At 39.3% G+C, this 23,636-nt stretch overlaps 1 protein-coding gene across 1 annotated transcript in view; it reads right to left on the bottom strand.

Annotated features, from left to right (window-relative positions):
* TINAG (tubulointerstitial nephritis antigen) overlaps positions 1 to 23,636 on the bottom strand; it is a 122,540-nt gene that overhangs the window by 53,187 nt on the left and 45,717 nt on the right. The window contains exon 6 of the mRNA XM_075200902.1: positions 12,969 to 13,119. Coding sequence (XP_075057003.1) covers positions 12,969 to 13,119 — 151 coding nt within the window. The remainder of the gene's footprint in view (positions 1 to 12,968; positions 13,120 to 23,636) is intronic.

Here is a 23,636-nt window from a genome sequence, read left to right as displayed (position 1 = left end):
ACTATAAAATCTACTTATCTCTGCTATTGTTTTACCACATTTATTACATTGCCATTGTCATACCTCACTTGTTCCCATCTGGGCTTCTACATTGCCTACGTCCACACAATATCATGGCCTCTGCACCTTCTAGTCCTTTGTGCCATCCTGGGAATTGCCCAAATAAGCCTTTGCATCATCTGGGCTCTCTAGGATTCTGTACACCTTAACCCCTGAACTGTGATAGCTCCATTTAGGCCTCTGTACATTCTGGTCTAATGATGCATATTGTCTCAAATACTCCTTTTGTTGCTTTGACCTCTCCCTTAAGAATATAACCTCTCACAGACAAAGTCCTCTACCTTATATCTCATATCTGACCATTCTCCGTCCTCGATGTCCCTGTTTTGTCTTTTGCTGAATTGTTTTTATTTTCCATGCAATTTGTTCTGCTAATTGCATCCAACAGTTCATTATTCTGTTTATCTGTACAAATTGTGATCTTATCTGTATGTACTTATGTTATTTTATAAATTTGCTGTAAGCTCTAACCCAGGGCCGGACTGGGACTAAAAATCAGCCCTGGCATTTATAGTCCACAGGCCCACCTTAGTTCCAGCAGGAAAGAAACCAAAGTGGGCCTGCGCGGCAGCACCGAAAAAGTCGAGACCACATTGTGTTGTGGGTGTGGCCACATGGGGCAATGATACATACATTAAAATAAAAAAATTACATTTATCACGCCATCCCCCGAGGCACATTATGACAACCCCAGCCCACTGTACTTATCTATGCTTCTGGTGCTGCTGACATCCATCAGGGTGGGAACTTCCTGTAGAGTGAGCAGGGAAGCTCTTAGTCTCACAAGATTACCAAATCTTGTGAGACCTAGAGCTCCTTGGCTTGCTCTGCAGGCTGTGTCCTATCCATAGACTTGGAGCAGCTATCCGCTCCCTCCTGCTAATCAGAGCTGGATTAACACTTGGGGGGGCTGGGGTGTTTAAGACAGGGAGCCCCTATTATGTAAATGGCTATCGTTTTAGACAAATGTTAGACAAATACACAGGCAATACTGTGTGCAATACTGTTAGTGGCACAAAGCTTTGCCTTCACAAGCAGTACAGTGTGAAGCGGAACATACCTCCCAACTGTCCTTGTAGTTGGATCAAATCTCACTAAACGAGACAGTCACCAAAATTCAGGACTTCCTCACCAGATTCAGGACAGTTGGCAGACTCTCCTGCTCTCTCCTACCTGTCTTGTTACTTTCACCACCTATGGCTCCTGGTGTCTTTACTTCAGTTGCTGCTTGTCTGGATACTGGAATGTTGGAGGCCCTATTTGGAAAAAAAATGGGTACTTGTAATTTAGAAAACTCCAACCAGCCCTGGTGTTTAATCAATACAACCCATGTTTTATAATTAGGTCTCCATCCAGTCCCAACATTAAAATACTAGTATTTACATTTAATATAAATAGATGCTGCTGATAAATAAACCTATTTCCCTCCCTCCAAACAATCCCAGCCATAAATGAAATAGGTATATTTATTATACGTAAATGCTATTTCATTTATGGCTGGGATTGTTTGGAGGGAGGGAAATAGGTTTATTTATTAAACATAAAGGCTATTTCCCGCAACCATCACTGCCATTAAATTCATATTTTTTTCCCAAACAGCCCCACTTTAATTTAATGCTGGGGTGGTTTGGGGACTATTAATTGAATGGTCCAATCACCCTATCTTAAATTGCTAGCCCCTAATATAAAATTAACCCACATCACCCCACAAATAAAATAGCACAAATTAAATATTTAGCCCCACACCTAAACTCCACCATTAAATTAATAGCCTACCTCCCACATTATATTAACATTCTCCTCCTTCCCTCATGCCTGAGTATATGCCCCCAATTGATATTATGCCACACAGTAGTGCCCCAATATCATATTTTACCGCACAGTAATGTCCCAAAATCATATTTTACCGCACATTAGTGCCCCAAAATCATATTTTACCACACAGTAGTGCCCCAAAATCATATTTTACCACATAGTAGTGCCCCAAAATCATAATTTACCAAAGTAGTGCCCCAAAATCATATTTTACCACACAGTAGTGCCCCCAGTTGATATTATGTACCAATAGTGCCCCCAGTTGATATTATGCCCCAAAAGTGCCCCCAGTTGATATTATGTACCAATAGTGCCCGCAGCTGATATTATGTACCAATAGTGCCCCCAGTTGATATTATGCCCCAATAGTGCCCCCAGTTGATATTATGCCACAAAAGTGCCCCCAGTTGATATTATGCCCCAATAGTGCCCCCAGTTGATATTATGTCCCAATAGTGCCCCCAGTTGATATTATGCCACAAAAGTGCCCCAGTTGATATTATCCCACAAAAGTGCCCCCGGTTGATATTATGCCACAAAAGTGCCTCCAGTTGATATTATGCCCCAATAGTGCCCCCAGTTGATATTATGCCCCAATAGTGCCCCCAGTTGAGATTATGCCCCAATAGTGCCCCCAGTTGAGATTATGCCCCAATAGTGCCCCCAGTTAATATTATGCTACTCAGTAGTGGGCAATATTATTTCCCCCCCCCCCCCCCATTTCCTGTGCGGCAATCTTTCTCCTCTCTCCCGTTTTCTGTCTGTCTGTCTGGCACCTTTTATCTCCTCCCCCCCACTGACAGATCAGACCGGCCCTTCTGACCATCGGCCCTTCTGGCATATGCCAGAAGTGCCAGATGGCCAGTCCGGCCCTGCTCTAACCCCTATGTACGGTGCTGCAGAAGCCTTGGTGGCTTATAAATAAAAGATGATAATAATAATAATAATAATATCAATCATACTACAATTAATTTCTGTATGTATGTAGCTTCAGACTTTTCACTACTACTACTGGATGGATATTCAACGGCATGACTTAAGAATGATTCAAGTGCCACCACATTGTATAGCATTTAATCACTTCAATAAATACAGATTTAAATTCAGAAAATGATTGACAGCTTATATGAAAGATGAATCCAGGAGCAATGGAGGTTCTTAAGATATGTTAGTAGACATATAATGCATATATTAAAATAATTAAGGATCCTGACAATAGTGCCAGGAATGGAGTCAGTATGATTAAATATTGCGGTGGGTCTATCTATTCACAACACTTAGACCTTGCTGGAGTTACCTTATAGCAGATAGTATAGGTTTAATATTTGACTAGCGTCTTTGGCTAAAGAGTATATTAATTTTGCTAATAGCAGAGAGCTCAATGTTTCTACTTTATTAGGTACTTTATTAGTTGTTAATTTTTATATACTTGCATTTAGAGTCTTATGGTTGTATAGTCAGGATCCTGAATTACTTTAAATAAGCTAGCTGCTAACATATGATTGATTATAGTTTATAGTAGCAAGTTATGTGTGCACACGATTGTAAAATTTTTATTACGCTATTATATCATTTTTACATACCATTTTTTTTGTTTTTCTTACAGCTAGCTAAGATTCTTTCTGTTCTTGCTTTAGGATTTTTTTCCCATTTTTTTCCCAATCTTTGTTCTTAAATATCCTTAGTTCTTATTGCAAGCAAAGCGGGCCTCAATCATTAAGGAACACAATGCAAACATAATGTGTGGTTTTTTAAAAATGCGCGTAAATCAGGTATACGCACAGTCAAATTCAATATAGGTAATACTTTCCTTGATGAATACGGTACTAAGTCACTTACACGACATACAAACTGTCGTACTGCGTTATTATTTGCCCCTCTAGCTAATTTAACGGAAGACGTACGTTTGTGTGCCATATGCATTTGTTTTGCCGATTGACAGTGGAACGCACAGGCGCTCAATTCCTTTCTGACACTCGTGTTTTATTATTATAGTTATTATAATTTCATTCTAACCCTGCTTATTAACATTTTCTATGCTACTGTATGTTTGGTGTTTGTATGATACTGCCCGATATGAAAAAAGCAAATATGGTGATAGTTGGAGAATGGCTATGCTGCCATATACTGTGTGATTATAATAGCTGTACTGCAATATACTGTGTGAAGATAATGAAATAATGGCTGTGATGCTGTAGACTGTGTGATTATAATGACTGTACTGCCAGATATTGTGTAAGGAAAGGAAACGATTACCACCCAGGCAAACTGTAGCTTGTGTCTCACCTGCTCCCCTCATCACAGACTTCATTATGCTGGAACATGTGTTGTAGTTAATACCCAGACAAAAGGGACAAATGCATTTCAAATACTCAACTATGTTCAAAATGTCCCTTCCTTATGGTACAAATGTACATTAGTACACATTTTCCTTGCCAAAAAACACACACACCAAGTTTTTTTTAAAGAAATAACTTTTTTATAAGGTAAATTTTGTTTAAAATATAAGCAATAAAATTATGAATTAAAATAATATTTTTGTAACAGTGAAACATATTTTTCTATTTTTTTATATTATTTAATAAAACATGGGCAAGGGGAGGCAAATTTTGCAGGGGGAAATGGCAATTTGGGCATAGGGATGGCAAATTGGGTAGGGGAGATGGCAACTTGGGAAGTGGGGATGGCAACAAGAGTGGAGGGGATGGACACTTGTGCAGTGTGGATTTCTTCATCAGCTAGAAAAAAAAAGAAAAAATATTTTACATATGCAATCTTATTATTATTATTATTTATTATTATTACCATTTATTTATATAGCGCCACTAATTCCGCAGTGCTGTACATAGAACTCACTCACATCATTCCCTGTCCCATTGGGGCTTACAGTCTAAATTCCCTAACACACACACACAGACACACACAGACTAAGGTCAATTTGTTAGTAGCCAATTAACCTACCAGAACGTTTTTTGGAGTGTGGGAGGAAACCGGAGCACCCGGAGGAAACCCACGCAAACACGGGGTGAACATACAAACTCTTCACAAGTTGGGAATTGAACTCATGACCCCAGTGCTGTAAGGCAGAAGTGCTAACCACTTAGCCTCTGTGCTGCGCCATGTTTTTAAAACATATCTTAGCTCTATGAGTGCTCTTTGTTCACACATTTTTCAAGCTCAGCAGGTTCATTTTATGGTGAGCACTGTAGTAGCCAGAGGACTACTTCTTTTTGGAGGCACATGCAGATACATTGGGGTTGGGGATAACATGGCAAAAAACACTTATTTAGTCATGATGTCAGACATCTGGGAAACGGCATCACATTTTGGAAAGAAAGGCTTTCTCATTACAACACTTTTATGCTGCAAAACGAAATAATTAACATTATATCACATTATAACATCAAGATATTTACATTTTTCTGAAGTAGCCTTGAATTGGCTCCTTGCATCCTCTACTTGGCCTCCTGTGCCTCCTCCATGGCTTCTTCCTCTCCTATCTCTAGGGATTCCACCCAAGATTCAGCCCTGTAGCCTACCTCCGGGAATGGGGAAAGGGTTTGGTAGGGGACACCTCCACCTGGGCATCCTCCCTTTCATCCTCCTGGTCCTCCTCCCTCTTCTACTGATGTTTCCGGTGTAGGAAGCATTGACATAGGCATATGCGTTCTGTTGGAAGAAATATGACACATTATTTTTTTTTATAAAGGTTAACTCTGTCTCACACATACATAGAGGCATCCTAATAATATTAGGTTGCAATGTGAAATATCCAATGCCACACATGGACCATCATTAGCCAAATAATTACACCTCTACACCACTTGCATATGGACTTGACCTGGGAGGTTTAAATTAATCACATACTAATTCTGAAACATCACTATTACTTCTCAGATGTTGTACTTTGTCTAATGAAGGTTATTACAAGCCATATTGCTTGGCAATGGGCCAGATATAACAGTAATCATATTTAAAAAAAATAAAATAAAAAATAGATTAATTGTGAAATTACAGCTCACAATTTTAACCCTCAAATTGGAGAGGAGCTCTGGCTGCCATCTGCTCAGATCGCTCAAATGTCTTTGCAGTTGTAAAATGTTGCATCTGTGGCTGAACTTGCACTGTAGACACAGCTTTACTGCCCTGTAGGCATCATTATTCTTCTCATTGTTTATGTATCGAGATGAGGGAACACAGCAATGGTCAACTGTTGCAGTAAGTACCTTCATTTCGGTTCGTGAGAATGTTGTTGCTCTCATGTTTGCAAGTGAATGAGACTTTTCTACATTCTCATCCCTGATTGGTTCTCAAACCACATATGGGCGTAAGCACGTCAGTCGCGGATCACTTATGTACCATATCTAAATTGGCTGACTTTCATCAGTTAATTAATCTCAAAAATCATCCTTATCCAGTTAAGAGCTGCTAATTAACTCTCAGAAAATTGTATAATTTTTCAGGCATCTCTTGGTGTACAGTCTGCCCTTCATTGTATAATGAGTACAAGGACATATATGAGACAGTTTATAGGCCCTTAAATGCTTATAACTAATGCGCTGATCTCCATTGTGTTCTATTGGTGAGAACAAGGATATATGTGAGACAATTTATAGGCACTTAAATGCTTATAACTAATGAATACTTTTTCTCCCCTTTGTGAAACACTAAACTTTCTCCTGCTAACCTCACCTCCAGCTCACTTATCCAAGGTATGGCAGGCCAACATCTTTTAATAAGTTTAAAAACTTGTACATTGTTGTTCCTACTTTGCCACTTCTTTTTAAAGTCTTCAATTTAAGTATTAGCACTGGTTAGCTTTCTGTAATTAGGGCCAATACATTTCTTTCTATCTGTTTGTCTGTACAAATCTTTTGAAAATATTTTGGATAGAATACATTGCAACATTCTTATATTTGAACATTTCACACAAGTAGCAGGACTTTAAGTGTCGCATCAAAGACAAACTGCATGACCACTGCAGACATGCTAGGGGCCAAGAGGTAATCCCCCAGCTGTAATGGACCTCAGTCCGCAGGAGACCTTGTCCTGCATCGGTGATCAGTTGTTCAGGGGTGGGTAGGATTGACACTAGAGATAGTCACCCCTTAACCACAAAAATATCCCCAAGAGGTAAATATCCAATCACATGCATTAAAATATACCAATGACTATTGTTTTGTTTACAGAAATATAAATGTACCCAACAACAATAGCTGTTTTTCAAACAAAAATTGCCAATTTGAATGCAAATAAAACTAGGAAATCCTTGGCACTTATACTGTAACCAGGGCTGCCAAGAGGAATTCAGGTCCCCGGTACAACAAATTCATGGGGCCCCCCTTATAGTTAAGTGAGCAAAAAAAAATTGCGCCGCCGTTAGTGGTGTGGTCACACGATTAGGGGCGTGGCAATGCGCCATTGGGGCGTGGCTAGCACATCAAAATCACTAGGTCCTGAATTCACCGGAGCATTACATTTGTCCAAGCACTCCTGACTTTCAGCACCCTTATGTAGTATAGGAAGAATGCAGTGTGTACACAAAGAGTTCAGTCTTGACCTGCGCCCACTGGGCTCACCAAACATTTCCATTGTCCCTACTAGAATCACAACATTTCACACACTGTGCTGCTCTGTCCTACCTGTTCTTCTCACTTTCTCCACCTGTGGCTGCTGCTTTCTTTAGTTGTGGTTTGTCCGGATCCTGGAATGTTGGAGGACCTATTTGGGAAAAAAATGGCTACATTTAGAAAATTACAGCCAGCCCCGGCGTTAAATCAATAGCACCCACGATTAATAATTAGGCCTTTCTCCAGCCCCAACATTAAAATAATAGTATTCACATTTAATAAATAAACCTATTTCCCTTCCTGCAAACAACCCCAACAATACCTATTTCCCGCAACCATCACTGCCATTAAATAATTCATAGTCACATTTAATAAATAGACCTCATTCTCCCCAAACTCACCCCAACATTCAATAGCCCCCAAACCACCCCATCTTAAATTAATAGTCCCACTATTAAATTGCCTCACCATCACCCTACAAACAAAATAGCACCCATATATTAGTCACCACCTACCTCACACTCACTACATTGCAACAAGCCCCCTGTGCCATCACACACACATTATTGTGCCCCTTCATCACAACTACACTGTGCCCCTTTATGCTCACACTGCGCCCTCCATGCTGCCTTCCCTCCTTCTTTTTCCCTCTGTGCCTCTCTCCCCCTTCTTTTTCCCTCTGGGCCACTCTCTCCCCTTTTTTTTCCTCTTTGCCTCTCTCTCCCTTTTTTTATTCCTCTGTGCCTCTCTCCCATTTTTTTTCCTCCTCTGTGCCTCTCTCCCATTTGTTTTCCTCCTCTGTGCCTCTCTCCCATTTTTTTTCCTCCTCTGTGCCTCTCTCCCACTTTTTTTTTCTCCTCTGTGCCTCTCTCCCATTATTTTCCTCCTCTATGCCTCTCTCCCATTTTTTTTCCTCCTCTGTGCCTCTCTCCCATTTTTTTTTCCTCTTCTGTGCCTCTGTGCCCTTTCTTTATAGTACTGTCCCTCTCTGTTTCCCCCCCTTGCCTCTCCGTTTCTTACCTTTTCTCAGCTTCTTTCTCTTCTTTTCTTTTCTTCTGTCTTCTCTTCCCTCTTCTTTCTTCTTGCTTTTAATGCTCGCTGCTGCGCTCCTCACTGACTGACGGGCGTGACTTGATAACGTCACGCCCGACAGTCAGTGTGAATGGAGAAGAGGAGAGGAGGGACGCGGCGCCGCGGTCACGTGAGTATTGTTTTTTGGGGTTTTTTTTTCTTTTCTTCCAGCTCCCCCCACCAACGATCTCCCTCCCCCCCCCCCACAGAAAAAAAAGTAAAAAAAAATAATAAAATATCGCAAAAGAAAAAAGAAAAAAAAAATTTAAAAAATTAAATTAGCAGCGAGGGCCCGGCCCGGGCCCCCTGGCATGGCCAGGCCTGGGTAAAATGTACCCGCCCCCCCCCCCCCCTCTCGGCGGCCCTGACTGCAACCTAGCTAGCCTATTTTAGAATTTAACCATGGTCTTCAAGATTTGTATTTTCAGAAAAGATCACTCAAGACACAGGTTGTTAAATTTATATGATAGAAGATTTTTTTTAATTTTTTTAGAAAGTTGACCCCACATATACACACACTTTCAATTTAATACATAAAATAAAAAAAAGTTAGAAAATATACTAATATGATGCAAAATTGTGGATGTTAAGTCAAACATAAATGTTTATGTTCTTTTTCTATCCACTATGTTAGCTGAAGATGCAGTTACAGTAGAAGAGGAGGATCTGGCAGAGGAGACCCATGATGTGGAAGAGATACAGATGAATGAGGAAGCAGGGGCAGTGGGCACCCTGACAACATTTCTACAATGAAATGTTCCAGTCTAATCAAGTCCTACAATATTGGGTGCATATATAGAGTTCCACCAGACCTGTCAAGGCAGCAGACTCCGGACTTTAAAAGGTCAAAAGTTCTCTCTATAAGCAATCTGATGGATGTATACTCTGAATTGTATGCAAATTCTTGCTCTGTGTGTGGATTTAAAATAGGAGTGAGGAGCCAATGGCAGAAAGGTATGCATTTTCTTCTTACTCCTATAAAGAGTAAGAAGAAAGAAAAAACAGCAAATTTTAGTAATGAGAAACTAAACATGCAAACAATTAGAGAGATCTTTAAACATGATATGGTGCTATTGTAATGCTACAACATTTGACCATAGACTCTACAAGTACACCATAATGCAAACAGTGTAAATATCTTGAAAGATGGTAGACCTACCATTTATGACTGCAGTTTATGCCAATGTATTAAGGACAGCAAAAGGTTATTTGTAAATAACTTTGCCTCTGTAACCAGGCATCGAATCTGAAGAGATCAATCACATATAGTCTGGTCATTGATCGAGTAGAAAGGCTTTCTATTCAAATAAATAAAAGCATTTCCACCTACCGGGACTAGGGCTATATGTGTACCATCTACTGACCCTATAACAAGGGACTCCTCATTAAGTGGAAAATTAATGAAATGGCAGAAGCGCTACAGAAAAACCCTTAGCACATCCATTTGGACATTCCTGCCATGACACCCACTGTGGTTTGGAAAGGTCCTGATGCACAGATGTGCAATATTGCCAAAAGTTGGATTAGCGGCAATGTTGCTGTTGGAATGTTGGGCAGATGCTCTAGGTCACTCTACACAATGTGCAGGGTGCTCATGATGGCATGAAGGGGTATTCCCTAGCAATGGACCACCTCAGCATCAGACTTCCTCCAGAGGCTGGTATGAGGCCTGAGGACATGCTCCCTGGTCTGGCAGCGATGTACTGATTGCTGTTTTCGGAGTGGATGGCGTCTGTCGTCCTCCAGATTGCAGATCTTCACCATGCCCATGACTGGCTACCTGTGAGAAAGATGGATGTAAAAAACAAAATAATTTACTTATTTTTGTTTTCTGTATGTACATTAAACATTACAGACATACGTAGAAATAGCAATGACCTATTAAGGCTTATCCTCAAATTTCTGTAAAAGAGTCCAAAAATATATAAAAATAAGCATGACATTAAATTTATGAAACGTGACATTTTCATTAAATTATTAAAAAAATAAACAAAAAAAAACCCTTACAAATGTATGGAACTACATATGCATATATAGTAAACAACAAAGGCAATACTTTACAAAGCTTTTAAAACAGACATGCATAATGCAAATGTATGCAAGCATATAGGAACTGTACAACACACACTTAACAGTTTAATACAAACAAGCATTGATAATGTGTGACATTACTTTGTTAAAAATGTATAAAATGATTTAAAAACAAGAACCAGAGACAATTCCAAACATTCACACAAGTATGCAGTGCTTGTAAAATATCAATTAATATACCTACCCCTTTGGCAAACAGCAATAGCTGTTTGGCACCATAGTAATCTTCCTCTGTGGGTCTCATATAGTGTTGTACAACGAGGTGAGCATGTGCAGAAGTGCAGGGATGCAAGTGAATAATCAATTCTCCCATTAGATGATGAGGCTGTGAATGCTGTGTTTGGTCATCACTATCATCTGTGAATTAGTGATGACCTTACATCTGAAAAACAACGTACTTCTGCATGTGCCGGAGTTTGAATTGACGTATCTGCAGGGGAATACCTTTACTGTACATTGCCTATGTACATCCACCCCTTGCCCCTGATAACGTAAGTGCTCGTAACTGTCATTTTTGCTTGAAGGTGGATTGGAAGCTGCAGCTTTCTGTGTCGCGTGGTCTGGTTCTGTTCATACGCAGAGTAATTGTGTGCATTATATGCAATGTATCGCCAGTAACGCTTCTTAATGAATCAGGTCTTGTATGTAGGCCACTCAAAACCTTAATTTTTCACTATTGTAAATACTTCATGGTTGATTGTGAGGTATGTTTTGAATTATTCCTTAATTCCTTCAGTGATTATTAGACATTAGCTTCAAGGTTTTGTTGATATTTAGTGTAATCTAAGCTTCCTTTCACCAGGACAATTTTTTCTGTGTCACTGGCTAACATACAGCCCTAAAGCATTATAGAATTCCCTCTTATATTTGGAAATGTGAAATTTTCCTCAGATGTTTTTTTTTCAAATGTATATTTTGTGGTTGTAATCAACAATTTTTATTTTTATGATGTTTTAGTGTGTATGTGTAAAAGTTGTTTTATTAAATTTTTCTAGATTTTTTTGGTAATATAAAACTGTTATACATAAAAAACTAAAGCATTAATTAATTACTAAATGTACATAAGAAATATATTTTTTTTATTGAATGATTTTAAAGTAGCAATCCCACATAAAATGTCTATTTTTCCTTTAAATAGCAAGTTATAAATACCTTAAAAGTACCTTTTAATTATGCATCAGATAGTCATTTTTCTTAGTTGTCCTCCTACAAGTTATTATCTACTTTTCAAAATCACTCTGGGGGGCGCACAGTTTGGCTGCCAGTCACACACAGGTTCATAGCTCCCAACATGACATGTGAAGGCCGAGGGAAGGGGGTAATAAGAGTGAATATTTTACAGTACACAAAGTAGACAGAGCTTAGAGGGGAATTCCAAAGCACCTCCGCTCACTACATCAAGTGTAATGTGACTGAGGTAGTCATTTTACTCTATGACAAATGTGAATAATTCAAAATTATTAATAGCAGCCTGAATAATCCAACCAAGGAAAAATAGCAAATACCAAAACACACCAAATTTTTCATGAGATTGCTGCTTTAATATATATATATATATATATATATATATATATATATATATAGCGTTAAGGTCAGCTCATTTTTGATTACAAGAATCTGCAAGAAATGTAAACATGACACCAAGGGCAAGTGAGTCTACTTAATTTAGTATGATCAGCCACACTTAGGAATGTTTGTTGGATCAGAGTTAACCTACTCTCATTTGTAAGTACATGCAACTTCAACATATAACCAAGGGGACAAATTTAATCAGCTGGATACTACTGGCAAGTACAGGCAACAAGTTTAATGACTTAATATTCACCTTCACACTTGCTGAGTAGTATTATTTATATAGCTACTATAAACCCATAATCCATCAAATTAACAAGTCGATTATTTACTTGTTTGTCAGTAGTAGGATTTTTTTAAATCTCTATAAAGTGCAACAAATGTGATAATCAACCAGCTTTGCTCCTGTTATTTGGAAAGTCTGCTTGGTGATTTAATTCTGAAATGTTTCAAGGCAGCATTGACAGTTTACTGATTAATGGGTTCATGTTGAATAACTATTCTTCATTAAATGTTCTATTACACTAAGTCAATGCAAGGGGGTGAATGAAGTGTCCTTTATTAAAATCAATCCTGTCTCCTTAACACCACTTGGTTACAAGTCTAACAGAATCAGCACGTTAATGAAAACTCATGTTTCTGGTATTATAGTTTTCATTTTGTTGATCCAATATAATCTTAAATTGTGAAATTATGGCTCTTTGCTTTTAGTATAATAAAAAATAGTATATCATTTTGGTTGATGTCTGTTGTATAGAGCCTGTATGCAAAAATTAGCCTCATATTTACCCACGTTTTCTCAGGAACCACCAAGCACCATCTATGTGTCCTCCCCTGCATCCATACTGATTGTGAACATTGCAAGAGATCAAATTTTGGGGGGACAGGTTTGATATGTAACGACCCTCTGAGTGTATTGCTATTCGATCTGCTGCAACACCTATAAGAAATAAATATGTTTGTTAAAGATACTCCATTTTATTTATTACATATAGGCAGTTATAAATGATAATTCAAAATGACATTTCAGATTCATTGAGAGAGGAATGCTATTTTTATTGAAAATGGTACAGATAATAAATATTTGAACAATTTTGTGCATACAGTTGAATAATTAAGATACGATTAGCTGTTTCACAGCACTCTTTGCAAACAAAACTGTAATCTATGCAAACAAACTTATAAAAAAAAGAGCATTTGTTAAACCATATTTGGGTAGATAATAGGGGGAGAGGGAAGACAAAAAGGGTGGGGTGTATATTATTTGGGGAATAGGGCTTGGACTTTAGTTATTCAATTGAGTGTATAATGTGGTTTCTTTGAACTCCATCCATTCAAACTATAGAAGATAGAATATCCTATATTTATCGCCTGAGGAATAGATCAGGTCATCCATAGACATGTAAAAGTCTAAGCAATCAAACCATTCTTGTATGGATGGGGCTGTAGGTGACTTTCAGTGCACCGGTATCAGAACCTTTGCTGCGTTGCCAAGATATTTCACAGAATAATTTTTGTATTGGGAGATGGGCATTTTTCTATCATATAGTAGCCAATAGGCTGGACAATCTGGCAAAGCATGACCCACTATGGCATTGGAAAGGAGTATAATTGTATCCCAGAAGGGTCTAAGGGATGAACATAATTACCAAATAAGTAGCAAAGTACCCGATTCCATTTGGCATCTCCAGCAAATATCTGGAGTCCTCTGGAACATTTTAGCTAAGAGACTGGGACACCGGTACCACCTAGATAATACTTTGTATCGTGTTTTGACCACTCGCACATTTACAGAACTGGTTTGTTTGCGTTGGAATATGTTGTTCCAATCCTGTTCAGGTATACCCCTTCTCAGCTCACGTTCCCAATCGTTAGTGAACTTCGGGAGGCCTTGGAATGAATGTTCAATTAATATCCTATCAATGGCAGATAAAGGATGTTTTGGGCGCTGAGGAGTGGTACACAACATCTCATATTGTGTAAATATCCGCCCTGCCATCTCACGAATCCCTAGGGAGCCTATGAAATGTTTATACTGCAAATACCTCCATATATCTGTATTGGGTAAATCCCATTTTGACTGCAAATCAGCAAAGGGTATGGCCCCTGACGCACCCACCAGCTGGCTGACACGAGCAACCCCTGCCTGTATCCATCGATTAAAGGCCTGTTTTGTGAGGCCAGGAGGGAAGTCTGGATTATCGAAGAGTGGGGTCAAGGGTGAGTATTTTGCTGAAATGTAGGGAATGTTTCATAGCTTGGACCATTTTGCGAGGGTAGGAGCAATTGTCAGGTGTTTGGTAATGGGATCTGATGATTGTAAAGGAGTGAAGTTAATCTGTGCTCGTAGTGATATATCCCTCAACTCAAACCCATTGCTTATCTGATCCCGCTCTCGTTCAATCGTTCACACTATTCAACATGGAAGCTTCGCAATAAGTAGTGACATGCTTGCGTCTGTAGAGGATGTCATGTTTGAAGTAGGGCCTCCTACCTCTCCAAACAAAGTGTCTTATAGCCCTGTGTAATTCATTAAACCATGAGGTGGGGATGTGAACCAGGAGTGTATGTAGTACGTAAAGGACTCTACTTTGATAGCCAGAGTCAATATAGTTAAAATGAACCTATTGTGTAAAGTCCTTTGGGAGCCAGTCTCTCAAATTGTTTCGAATGGTGGCGGTGATGGGTAAAAAATTATCTGCATAATTTTTTGAGACATCTTTGTTTATAGTGACTCCTAAATATTTGAGTTGGGTAGGATGCCAAACAAAAGGGATATATTATATTAAGGGCCACAGATTGTGAATAATTGACCTTAAAGTTATAGAGTCCTCCAAACCCATGGAATTCCGAGACGAATGCTTTTAATGATTTCTTTCTTTCTTCTTTAAGTAATGATAAACAATGAATAAAGCAGTGTAATTTTAATGGATCAGACTTGAAAAGCAGATACACATGAAAGTCAAAGGTTCATATCACTGTCTAAGTACATTAGTATCAAAAGGAAAACAAACAGTGGCTTTAAAAGATTGAGCAAGCTTTTGAAAATTGATATTTACCATTTAATGAACTATTTGCTGAATTTAAATAGGTGATCAGCCAATGTACATAATGTACAGTTACCAACAAGAAATAACAATTTCCATGGACAGTTTTCTGCTGGTCAGGTGCATTGATGGCCACTATGTATAGTGCACTCAAAGCAATAATTGCATACTACAGGATTTTACTATAATCCTTTTATATTTTAAATAGTCTGATTCAATACATTTGGCTTATGTAGCTTACTGATTGTGAGGACTGCATCCAGCTGCTTATTTAAAATTTTAAAACAGATGGGTGCCTAAACTTGAACGAAAACATTCCGGAGTATATCTGAAAATCTTGGACCCTCAAAAGTAGTTGACATCTCTATGCAGTGGTGAAAATAAATTTTGTTTATTTGTCAAGGCATCAACATTAAAAATAACTGCTGTGTAGTATGTGTTACTGAGCTATTTCTAAATGACACAGCTGGTTTGATCTTTCATGTGTATTACATGTCTTAAGCCATAATTTTATACTTAATCATACACCTCAGTTAACTATATACTTCAGGTATCTAATATTTCACTATTCATTATATAATTACTACTGTCACCCAGTGCGCATATAGTATACATAAAGCTTCTCAAATGTTTCTTTTTCATTCATTCCATTAAAGGTCAAATAGCTGAAAAAGAAACACCAACTTCTTAATTAGATTGAAAAGTTGGTATTTTAATGAGAAAAATGTATCTACAATAGGTCCCTCTTGAACACATTATTTACATAGTCACATTTAAACATTCAAATGGGAGTTGTTAGATTATTTGATCTTTTAAAACATACTTAATTATTATTCCTAGGCAGCAATAAAAAAAACACCTTTCATACATTTTGGTCTCATATTTGCTTCTTTAGAATAATACAACCAAAGTTATAACATAATATTAATCTCATGTTCATCCATGCATAGCACTCCCATCCTTCCCCAAATAATTAACATTAATAACTAACAAACAGAGTCTGTAAAACATCACATAGTAATGGTAAAATGTAGATTGATCTCCAAGGTTATCAGACATGACCATATTAGAAAAAGATGAAAAAGGGCTATTAGAGTTCAGCTCCAAAGGTGATATTATGTCAAATTTCTTCGGACAACCTCTGCTCACCTATATTAATTTATCATTTGGAAGAACATCATTGATTCCTTCTTCCCAAAAAAACACCAAAGACAGGTCCAGGTTGTAAAAAAGGAACTAATCTGATAGCATATTTAAACCAACAGATAAGCTACTGATTTGTGATAAGGTTATAAATAGAGATGGTCACTGACCCCCGTGTTTTGGTTTTGGATTCGGTTTTGGATCTGGATTACCGTCGTGTTTTGGTTTTGGTTTTGGTTTTGCAAAACCGCCATTGCCTGTTTTGGTTTTGGTTTTGTTTGGTTTTGTTTTGCAATTTGTTATAAAAATTACATTTATTGGTGCTAAAATAACATAATTTAGGTATTATTTTGTAGCTACATTATTATTAACCTCAGTAACACTAATTTCCAGTCATTTTTTATTCAATTTTGAACACCTCCTATGTCACAATATGATTTTCATACACTTGAAAAGAAAAATTGCTGCAGTTCTTGCCAGTGATAACAAAAAGGCCATTGTCATGCCTGGGCATAAGACCAAAAATCCACCTCTTAAGTGTGGAATTATTTTTACACGAATCCTGGCAAGAGTTGTCTATCCATTTGTAACATTTTGAAAGCCACACTCAGTAGAGTAACCATCTGGGATCCTCATCCATGTTTCGTCATTTTTCAGCGAGTTATTGGCAAACTGTTGGGAAAATCAGAAACTTTGGTTAAAAAAAAATTAACAACAAGCATTCCAGCATAATCTACCTCCCTTCTCTCATCTAGATCCCAGCACCTGCAATCTTCCCCCCCAACAATTGGCAAGTAAACAATCCTCTGCAAGAGGAAGCAAGAATGAAACCTGTCACCCAGTCGCAAAGCGGATCACAGACGCCCTGGGTACTATGCTAGCGTTAGATCTGTGTCCAATGTCCACTATTAATACAGTTGGTTTAAGACATTTAATTGAGGTGTTGTGTCCCTGTTAGCAAATGTCATCACTATACCATTTTACTAGAAAAGCTTATTCTCTCCTGTACCGGAAAGTTCCTAAAAATGTCATTATTGGGTGACAAAATGGTATTCTACCCACTGTACACTTAACCACAGATATGTGTACAAGCGGAACTGGGCAAACAAAAGATTATATGACTGTGAAAGCCCACTGGGTTGGTCTTTCGCCTTCCCCAGCATGGACAGCAGCAGCATGTACCCAGGTACATCACATTTTTGAGAAGTAGGCTACTCTGTGTATCAGCAGCTTCACTAAGAGGCATACAGCTGACAAACTGTTCCAAAAACTAAGGGATGTCATTGAAAGATGGCTAATCCTGCTTGGAGTCTCCTGAGGATATGTCATTTCTGATTATGACCCCAATATTGGTCCAGCATTACAGCGGGGCTGAATTCCATCACATTTCCTGTTTTGCACACACTATCAACTTGGTGTTACAGAACTTTTGAAAAATGACATGCAGGAGATGCTGTTTGTGTCCATAAACATTTAGGGTCAATTTGTGGTTTCTGCAACAGCATGTAGGAGAATACAGCAGCTGCAAGAAGACTAGCATTTGAGGGGAATATACTTTAGTCCAGCGAAGTAGTTACCTGTGAAGAAAGTGCAGACACGGTTAGCTTGAGTCAAGTGATTGCCTTAATAATAGATTTTGAAAAGGTGCTACATAAAATTATAGTGTGCAATAAAACAAAGTAAATGTGCTAACTATATTTTAATTGTAGATGAAATACTTAATTTTCTTTGCAAGGATCCCAGACTTATCAACATCTTGTTGGGACGTCTTCTCCTTCAGTTTCTCTGGCAACTGCTTGTAGTAAAAGAAATTGCTTTCCCAAGACACCCAGTGGTGATGCAGATGAGTCCGCTAAACATTTTGATATTTGCTGTGCTGTAAAAGAATTGCCCAAAAACCGTGACAGCTCTGCCCTAAAATCAACTAGTCATTCCCTTTGGAAGGCCATTATCAGCAATTACATCATACTACACAGACTTCTATGATATTGGGATATTGGGATGAATTAGTATTGTTGGAGGAAGATTATCACTAAACCCTGCCACCTCTCCAGTTTCGCAATGAGCTATGGTACAATAAAATGTAACTGCAGATTTAGACCAAGACTGTCAGCCCTATTATTTCTATTTCAGCAATTACAATTAGCAATGGAGCAATGGAGCTCTTCTCTTTGGGTGTTACCTATATAACGCAGCACAATTTGCCTGCAAATTCTACAGACAAGCCTGCTTGTCTTCCTCTCCATCAATGACTCTTAGCAATTGAGCACTCGTCTTTGGGTGTATATTACACCCAAACATTATTAGTGAAAATTATGAAAAATACAGTTTAATCCCTGATAGGCCCTCCACCATCCTTTGCATGTTAATAGTAGGATTGGTTGGAATTATGGTCAAGGTCACACATTTTTTTGACAAATCCTTCAAACCAGCCCAGATGTCAAACTGTTGTGGTCTGCCCCCTGCGTCATCCCTGCTTGTGTTTGGAAAGTGCATATTGGTGCCAGAACCTCACATGCCAGAACTGCTCCCACTGGTGCCACACTGCTGCAGGACTTACACAATCAACCGCATCCTCATCGTCGGATACCCAAATCTCCCCCACATCCTCTTCTAAAGACAAAGTGTCATCCTCACTTGGTGTATCACCGGCTACACTCGGGCTGTTCAGGCACACATCAGCAGAACTGCTGAAAGGGCCCTTCTTTATGGGTAGACTAACAGAATGGTCACGATTAGACATCCCACTGTTGGATGGACTCTCCACAGGGATTGTTGTCATTTGTGAATCAGAGCAAATATTCTCCTGTAATGCCTCACTGTTATCTTGCAGCTCGGCTTTGACGCGTAACAGTAGTTGTGCACCAATTGTAGGCTGGGTAACTTTTTGGGATCTGCCACTAATAGCCAAAGGTGAAGGCCTCATTCTCTCTTTGCCACTGCGTGTGTAGAATGGCATGCTTGCAATTTTTTTTTTATCGTCACTTAACTTTTGCTCAGTTACACTTCTTTTTCGCTTCAATACAGTAAAATTTTTTTTGGTTTTTGTTTTTTGCACTAATTTGAAAACACTCTGTTGTTTGACATCGCCTTGGCCAGATGACGTACTGGGAACACTAACATCAGGACTGGTGACAGAACCTGGTTGCTCATTCAGATCATATGTGGACTGCTTTGAATCCATTCTGAGCGCAAACCACTGGGGAGTGCTAAAAATTATTTAGTAGATTCTGCTGACAGTTATGACTTTTGACAGCCAGAAATATTAATGCACAATTAGGGAGGACACCCCAAAAGCACTGAGGAGTGCTAAAAATTATTTAGTAGATACTGCTGACAGATATGACTTTTGACAGCCAGAAATATTAATGCACAATTAGGGAGGACACCCCAAAAACACTGAGGAGTGCTAAAAATTATTTAGTAGATACTGCTGACAGATATGACTTTTGACAGCCAGAAATATTAATGCACAATTAGGGAGGACACCCCAAAAACACTGAGGAGTGCTAAAAATTATTTAGCAGATACTGCTGACAGATATGACTTTTGACAGCCAGAAATATTAATGCACAATTAGGGAGGACACCCCAAAAACACTGAGGAGTGCTAAAAATTATTTAGTAGATACTGCTGACAGATATGACTTTTGACAGCCAGAAATATAAATGCACAATTAGGGAGGACACCCCAAAAACACTGAGGAGTGCTAAAAATTATTTAGTAGATACTGCTGACAGATATGACTTTTGACAGCCAGAAATATTAATGCACAATTAGGGAGGACACCCCAAAAACACTGAGGAGTGCTAAAAATTATTTAGTAGATACTGCTGACAGATATGACTTTTGACAGCCAGAAATATTAATGCACAATTAGGGAGGACACCCCAAAAGCACTGAGGTGTGCTACAAATTATTTAGTAGATACTGCTGACAGATATGACTTTTGACAGCCAGAAATATTAATGCACAATTAGGGAGGACACCCCAAAAGCACTGAGGAGTGCTACAAATTATTTAGTAGATACTGCTGACAGATATGACTTTTGACAGCCAGAAATATTAATGCACAATTAGGGAGGACACCCCAAAAGCACTGAGGTGTGCTACAAATTATTTAGTAGATACTGCTGACAGATATGACTTTTGACAGCCAGAAATATTAATGCACAATTATGGAGGACACCCCAAAAGCACTGAGGAGTGCTACAAATTATTTAGTAGATACTGCTGACAGATATGACTTTTGACAGCCAGAAATATTAATGCACAATTAGGGAGGACACCCCAAAAGCACTGAGGTGTGCTACAAATTATTTAGTAGATACTGCTGACAGATATGACTTTTGACAGCCAGAAATATTAATGCACAATTATGGGGGACACCCCAAAAGCGCTGGGGAGTGTCAAATATGAAGAAAAAATAATAAACCTCTATCCTCCTCTCTGCACTAGCGATTTTGGTTAGAGCAATTGCAAGAACAATATTGTATTCTCTGTCCCTGCTCTAATTAGCCTATGACTACACCCTGCTCTCTCCCTCTGTCAAATGGCGATGGATTGCTGTGGAGGCGTGTATTTATAAAGTTGAAGTATCGCGAGAACCGAGTCCCGAGATCCGACAACGTCACAATGACGTTCGGCCTCGATTTGGATTCAGAATGGGCGGGAGAGTACCGAGCTGCTCAGCTCGGTACTCAGATACCCAAAGTTCGGGTGGGTTCGGTTCTCGGAGAACCGGACCCGCCCATCTCTAGTTATAAAGACATGAAACTGATACCCTGTGTGTATAAGAATAAGAAAGTATTTCATACTCAGGGCAGTGGCGGATCCAGGGGGGGGGGGGGGGGGCGATCGGGGCCCTAGCAGGGGCTTGCTGCCGGCCGCTGCACACTGTGCAGGTCCGTTCGGCAGTGAAAATGTGCTGCCCGGCTGCTCTGATTGTGTTTTAAACACAATCAGAGCAGCGGGACAGCACATTATCACTGCCGAACGGACCTGCACATACTGTGCAGCCGCCGGCAGCCTTAGAAGTTAGAAAGGGGGCGGGGCCTAAATCCCCCCCTATATCGCCCGGAGTAGAAAAAAATTCTGGATCCACCCCTGACTCAGGAGGTGCTCATTTGGAAAACAGAACATAAATCCTTCAAATAACCACCAACAGGGGCAGGTAAAGGGTTGAAATTTGTTCCTTGATTTGAAATTTGGCTTTCTTCGCCCCCCCCCCCACCAAAGTTTACATTTGTGTATTTTTGTAACTCAGCTCCATCTGATTTTTTAAATGGATCACAGCAATCTTTTTAGGTCATTAAGTTCTCATTAATATCAGAACTGTACAGTGGAACAGAAGCATAAAAGAGCGCTACTGAGGGTGAAGATGTGATGGTGGAGGGGATTGTCATGCCTGTGCTATTCTCTGTCCTTGCCTTTCCTGCTTGTTTATACTCAAGCGCCCGCCAGAGACTGACTCATAGGGACATATTCAATTAGGATTCGTGGCTGCTTCACGGGTCCCGCTACCGCAACATTGCGGATTCATGGAAATGTGCTATGTTGCGGTATCAGGACCAGTGCAGCTGCTCGTAATCTCGGCCGCGAATCCTAATTGAATACCCACTATTGGGCCTGATTCATTAAGGAAAGTAAGGCAAGAAAATGCTGGACAAAACCATTCTACAATTCAAGGGGTGCAAATTAGATTTTTATTTTGCACATAAGGAAAATAGTGGCTGTTTTTCATGTAGGACACAAATACTTGATAGCTTTATTTTTACTCTGACATTTTAAGTTGATCTAGGACAAGTCCTACCCCAATTTGAAATCTGTCCCCACATTTTAAATTTATCTCCCCCTCCAATGCAACATGGTTTTGCCCAGGTGAAAATATTTTTTGCTTTAATCTTTTGTTTTATTATCCTTAATGAATCAGGTCAATTGTCTTTAGACTTTGCCATGGGAATGAAGTTTATCCAAACTTTAGTTCATTAACATTTAATTTGTATCCGATTACAGTAAAAAAAACACATTAAATAATAGTTTATTTGATGGGAGTTTCATCTAAAAGCTCAGATGTACAGCACAGACTACTTTTGGGGTTGAAAACTAATTTATATTAAAAGTTTTCTTAGTAAAAATGCAGTAATTAGGATACATGTGTATTTTATTTATTGGCCACTCCGACACATCTGATTGTTTAGCCTAATCTTGACCAGATCTCTGTTTTAGGTTACATGCTTAGAAGGCAGATGTAATTGCTTGACAATTGTTACGAGCCGCGGTTGCTCAGGAAAGGCCACAACTCTCTCTGTCTGGTTCCACAGATGGGTCCCGGCCATCGGCATGACGGTCACTTCCAGTTTTCGCCCCGGTCATCACCATAATGACAGTCGAGACGCTCCTCTCATCACCAGCCGGGTGCGGGCGTCTGGCTGCCAGTTACTTATTCCCAGGTGGGGAATGATTATTTTCCTTGTCCCTCCAATTTCATTGGCCCCTCCTGGTATATTAGGAGGACTTAGCCTCCCTGCCGGTTATAGTTCCTGTTTCAGTGTACTCACCTGCTCCTTTCTCTGCTCCTCTGCTCTTGCTATTTGGATTGATTCTGCTGTGTATGACCCTTGGCTTACTTACTGGACTCTGCTGGATTGCTCATGACCCAGACCTCTGCCTGTTACCTGGATACGCTGTTCGCCGCCAGCCCTGACCGATGCCTGGACTTCACTACCGCTTCCTGCTGTACCTTTTAACCTTGGCCCGTTTTTGACTTAGCTGCTTCTACCACCTGCCCTCGGTAAGGTTATAAACTTGTACTACTCTGAGCTAAAGACTTAGGGGTATCCAAGTACCTGTGAGCACAATCAGCTCTACGGGAAAGGCGGCTGCTATAGGTGAAGACCTTTGTTACCTGTTCTACAAGTTTATGATACTTTCCGTCAGCCCTAACAGCAATCAGGCTAAACGACTGTATCTCAATGGACTTATGCAGTGTTGTCAGTCACTGCCTTTGCGCACTTATTGTTTGTGGCCATTAACTAACCCACATTTCCAGATCTGCCAAAAAGTTTAATTGATCCCAAAACAATATTAAACGGGAAGAATGATTTCTTTAGACCCATTAATTGTCCAACCAGATGTGACAAAGTGTGTGTAGTTTAAAGCCATTTTTTTAATCCAATCTCTACCTACTAATCTGGGAACGTGCCCAATTTGTATTCTCCACACCAAAACACATTATAAATAAATGTTTTCAGGGTGAATTATTTGT

This window comes from Mixophyes fleayi, chromosome 3 (assembly GCF_038048845.1).
Source record: "Mixophyes fleayi isolate aMixFle1 chromosome 3, aMixFle1.hap1, whole genome shotgun sequence".
Lineage (NCBI taxonomy): Eukaryota > Metazoa > Chordata > Amphibia > Anura > Limnodynastidae > Mixophyes > Mixophyes fleayi.
Note: the sequence above shows the minus strand (reverse complement) of the source record. Positions and strands in the feature narration are given on the sequence as shown.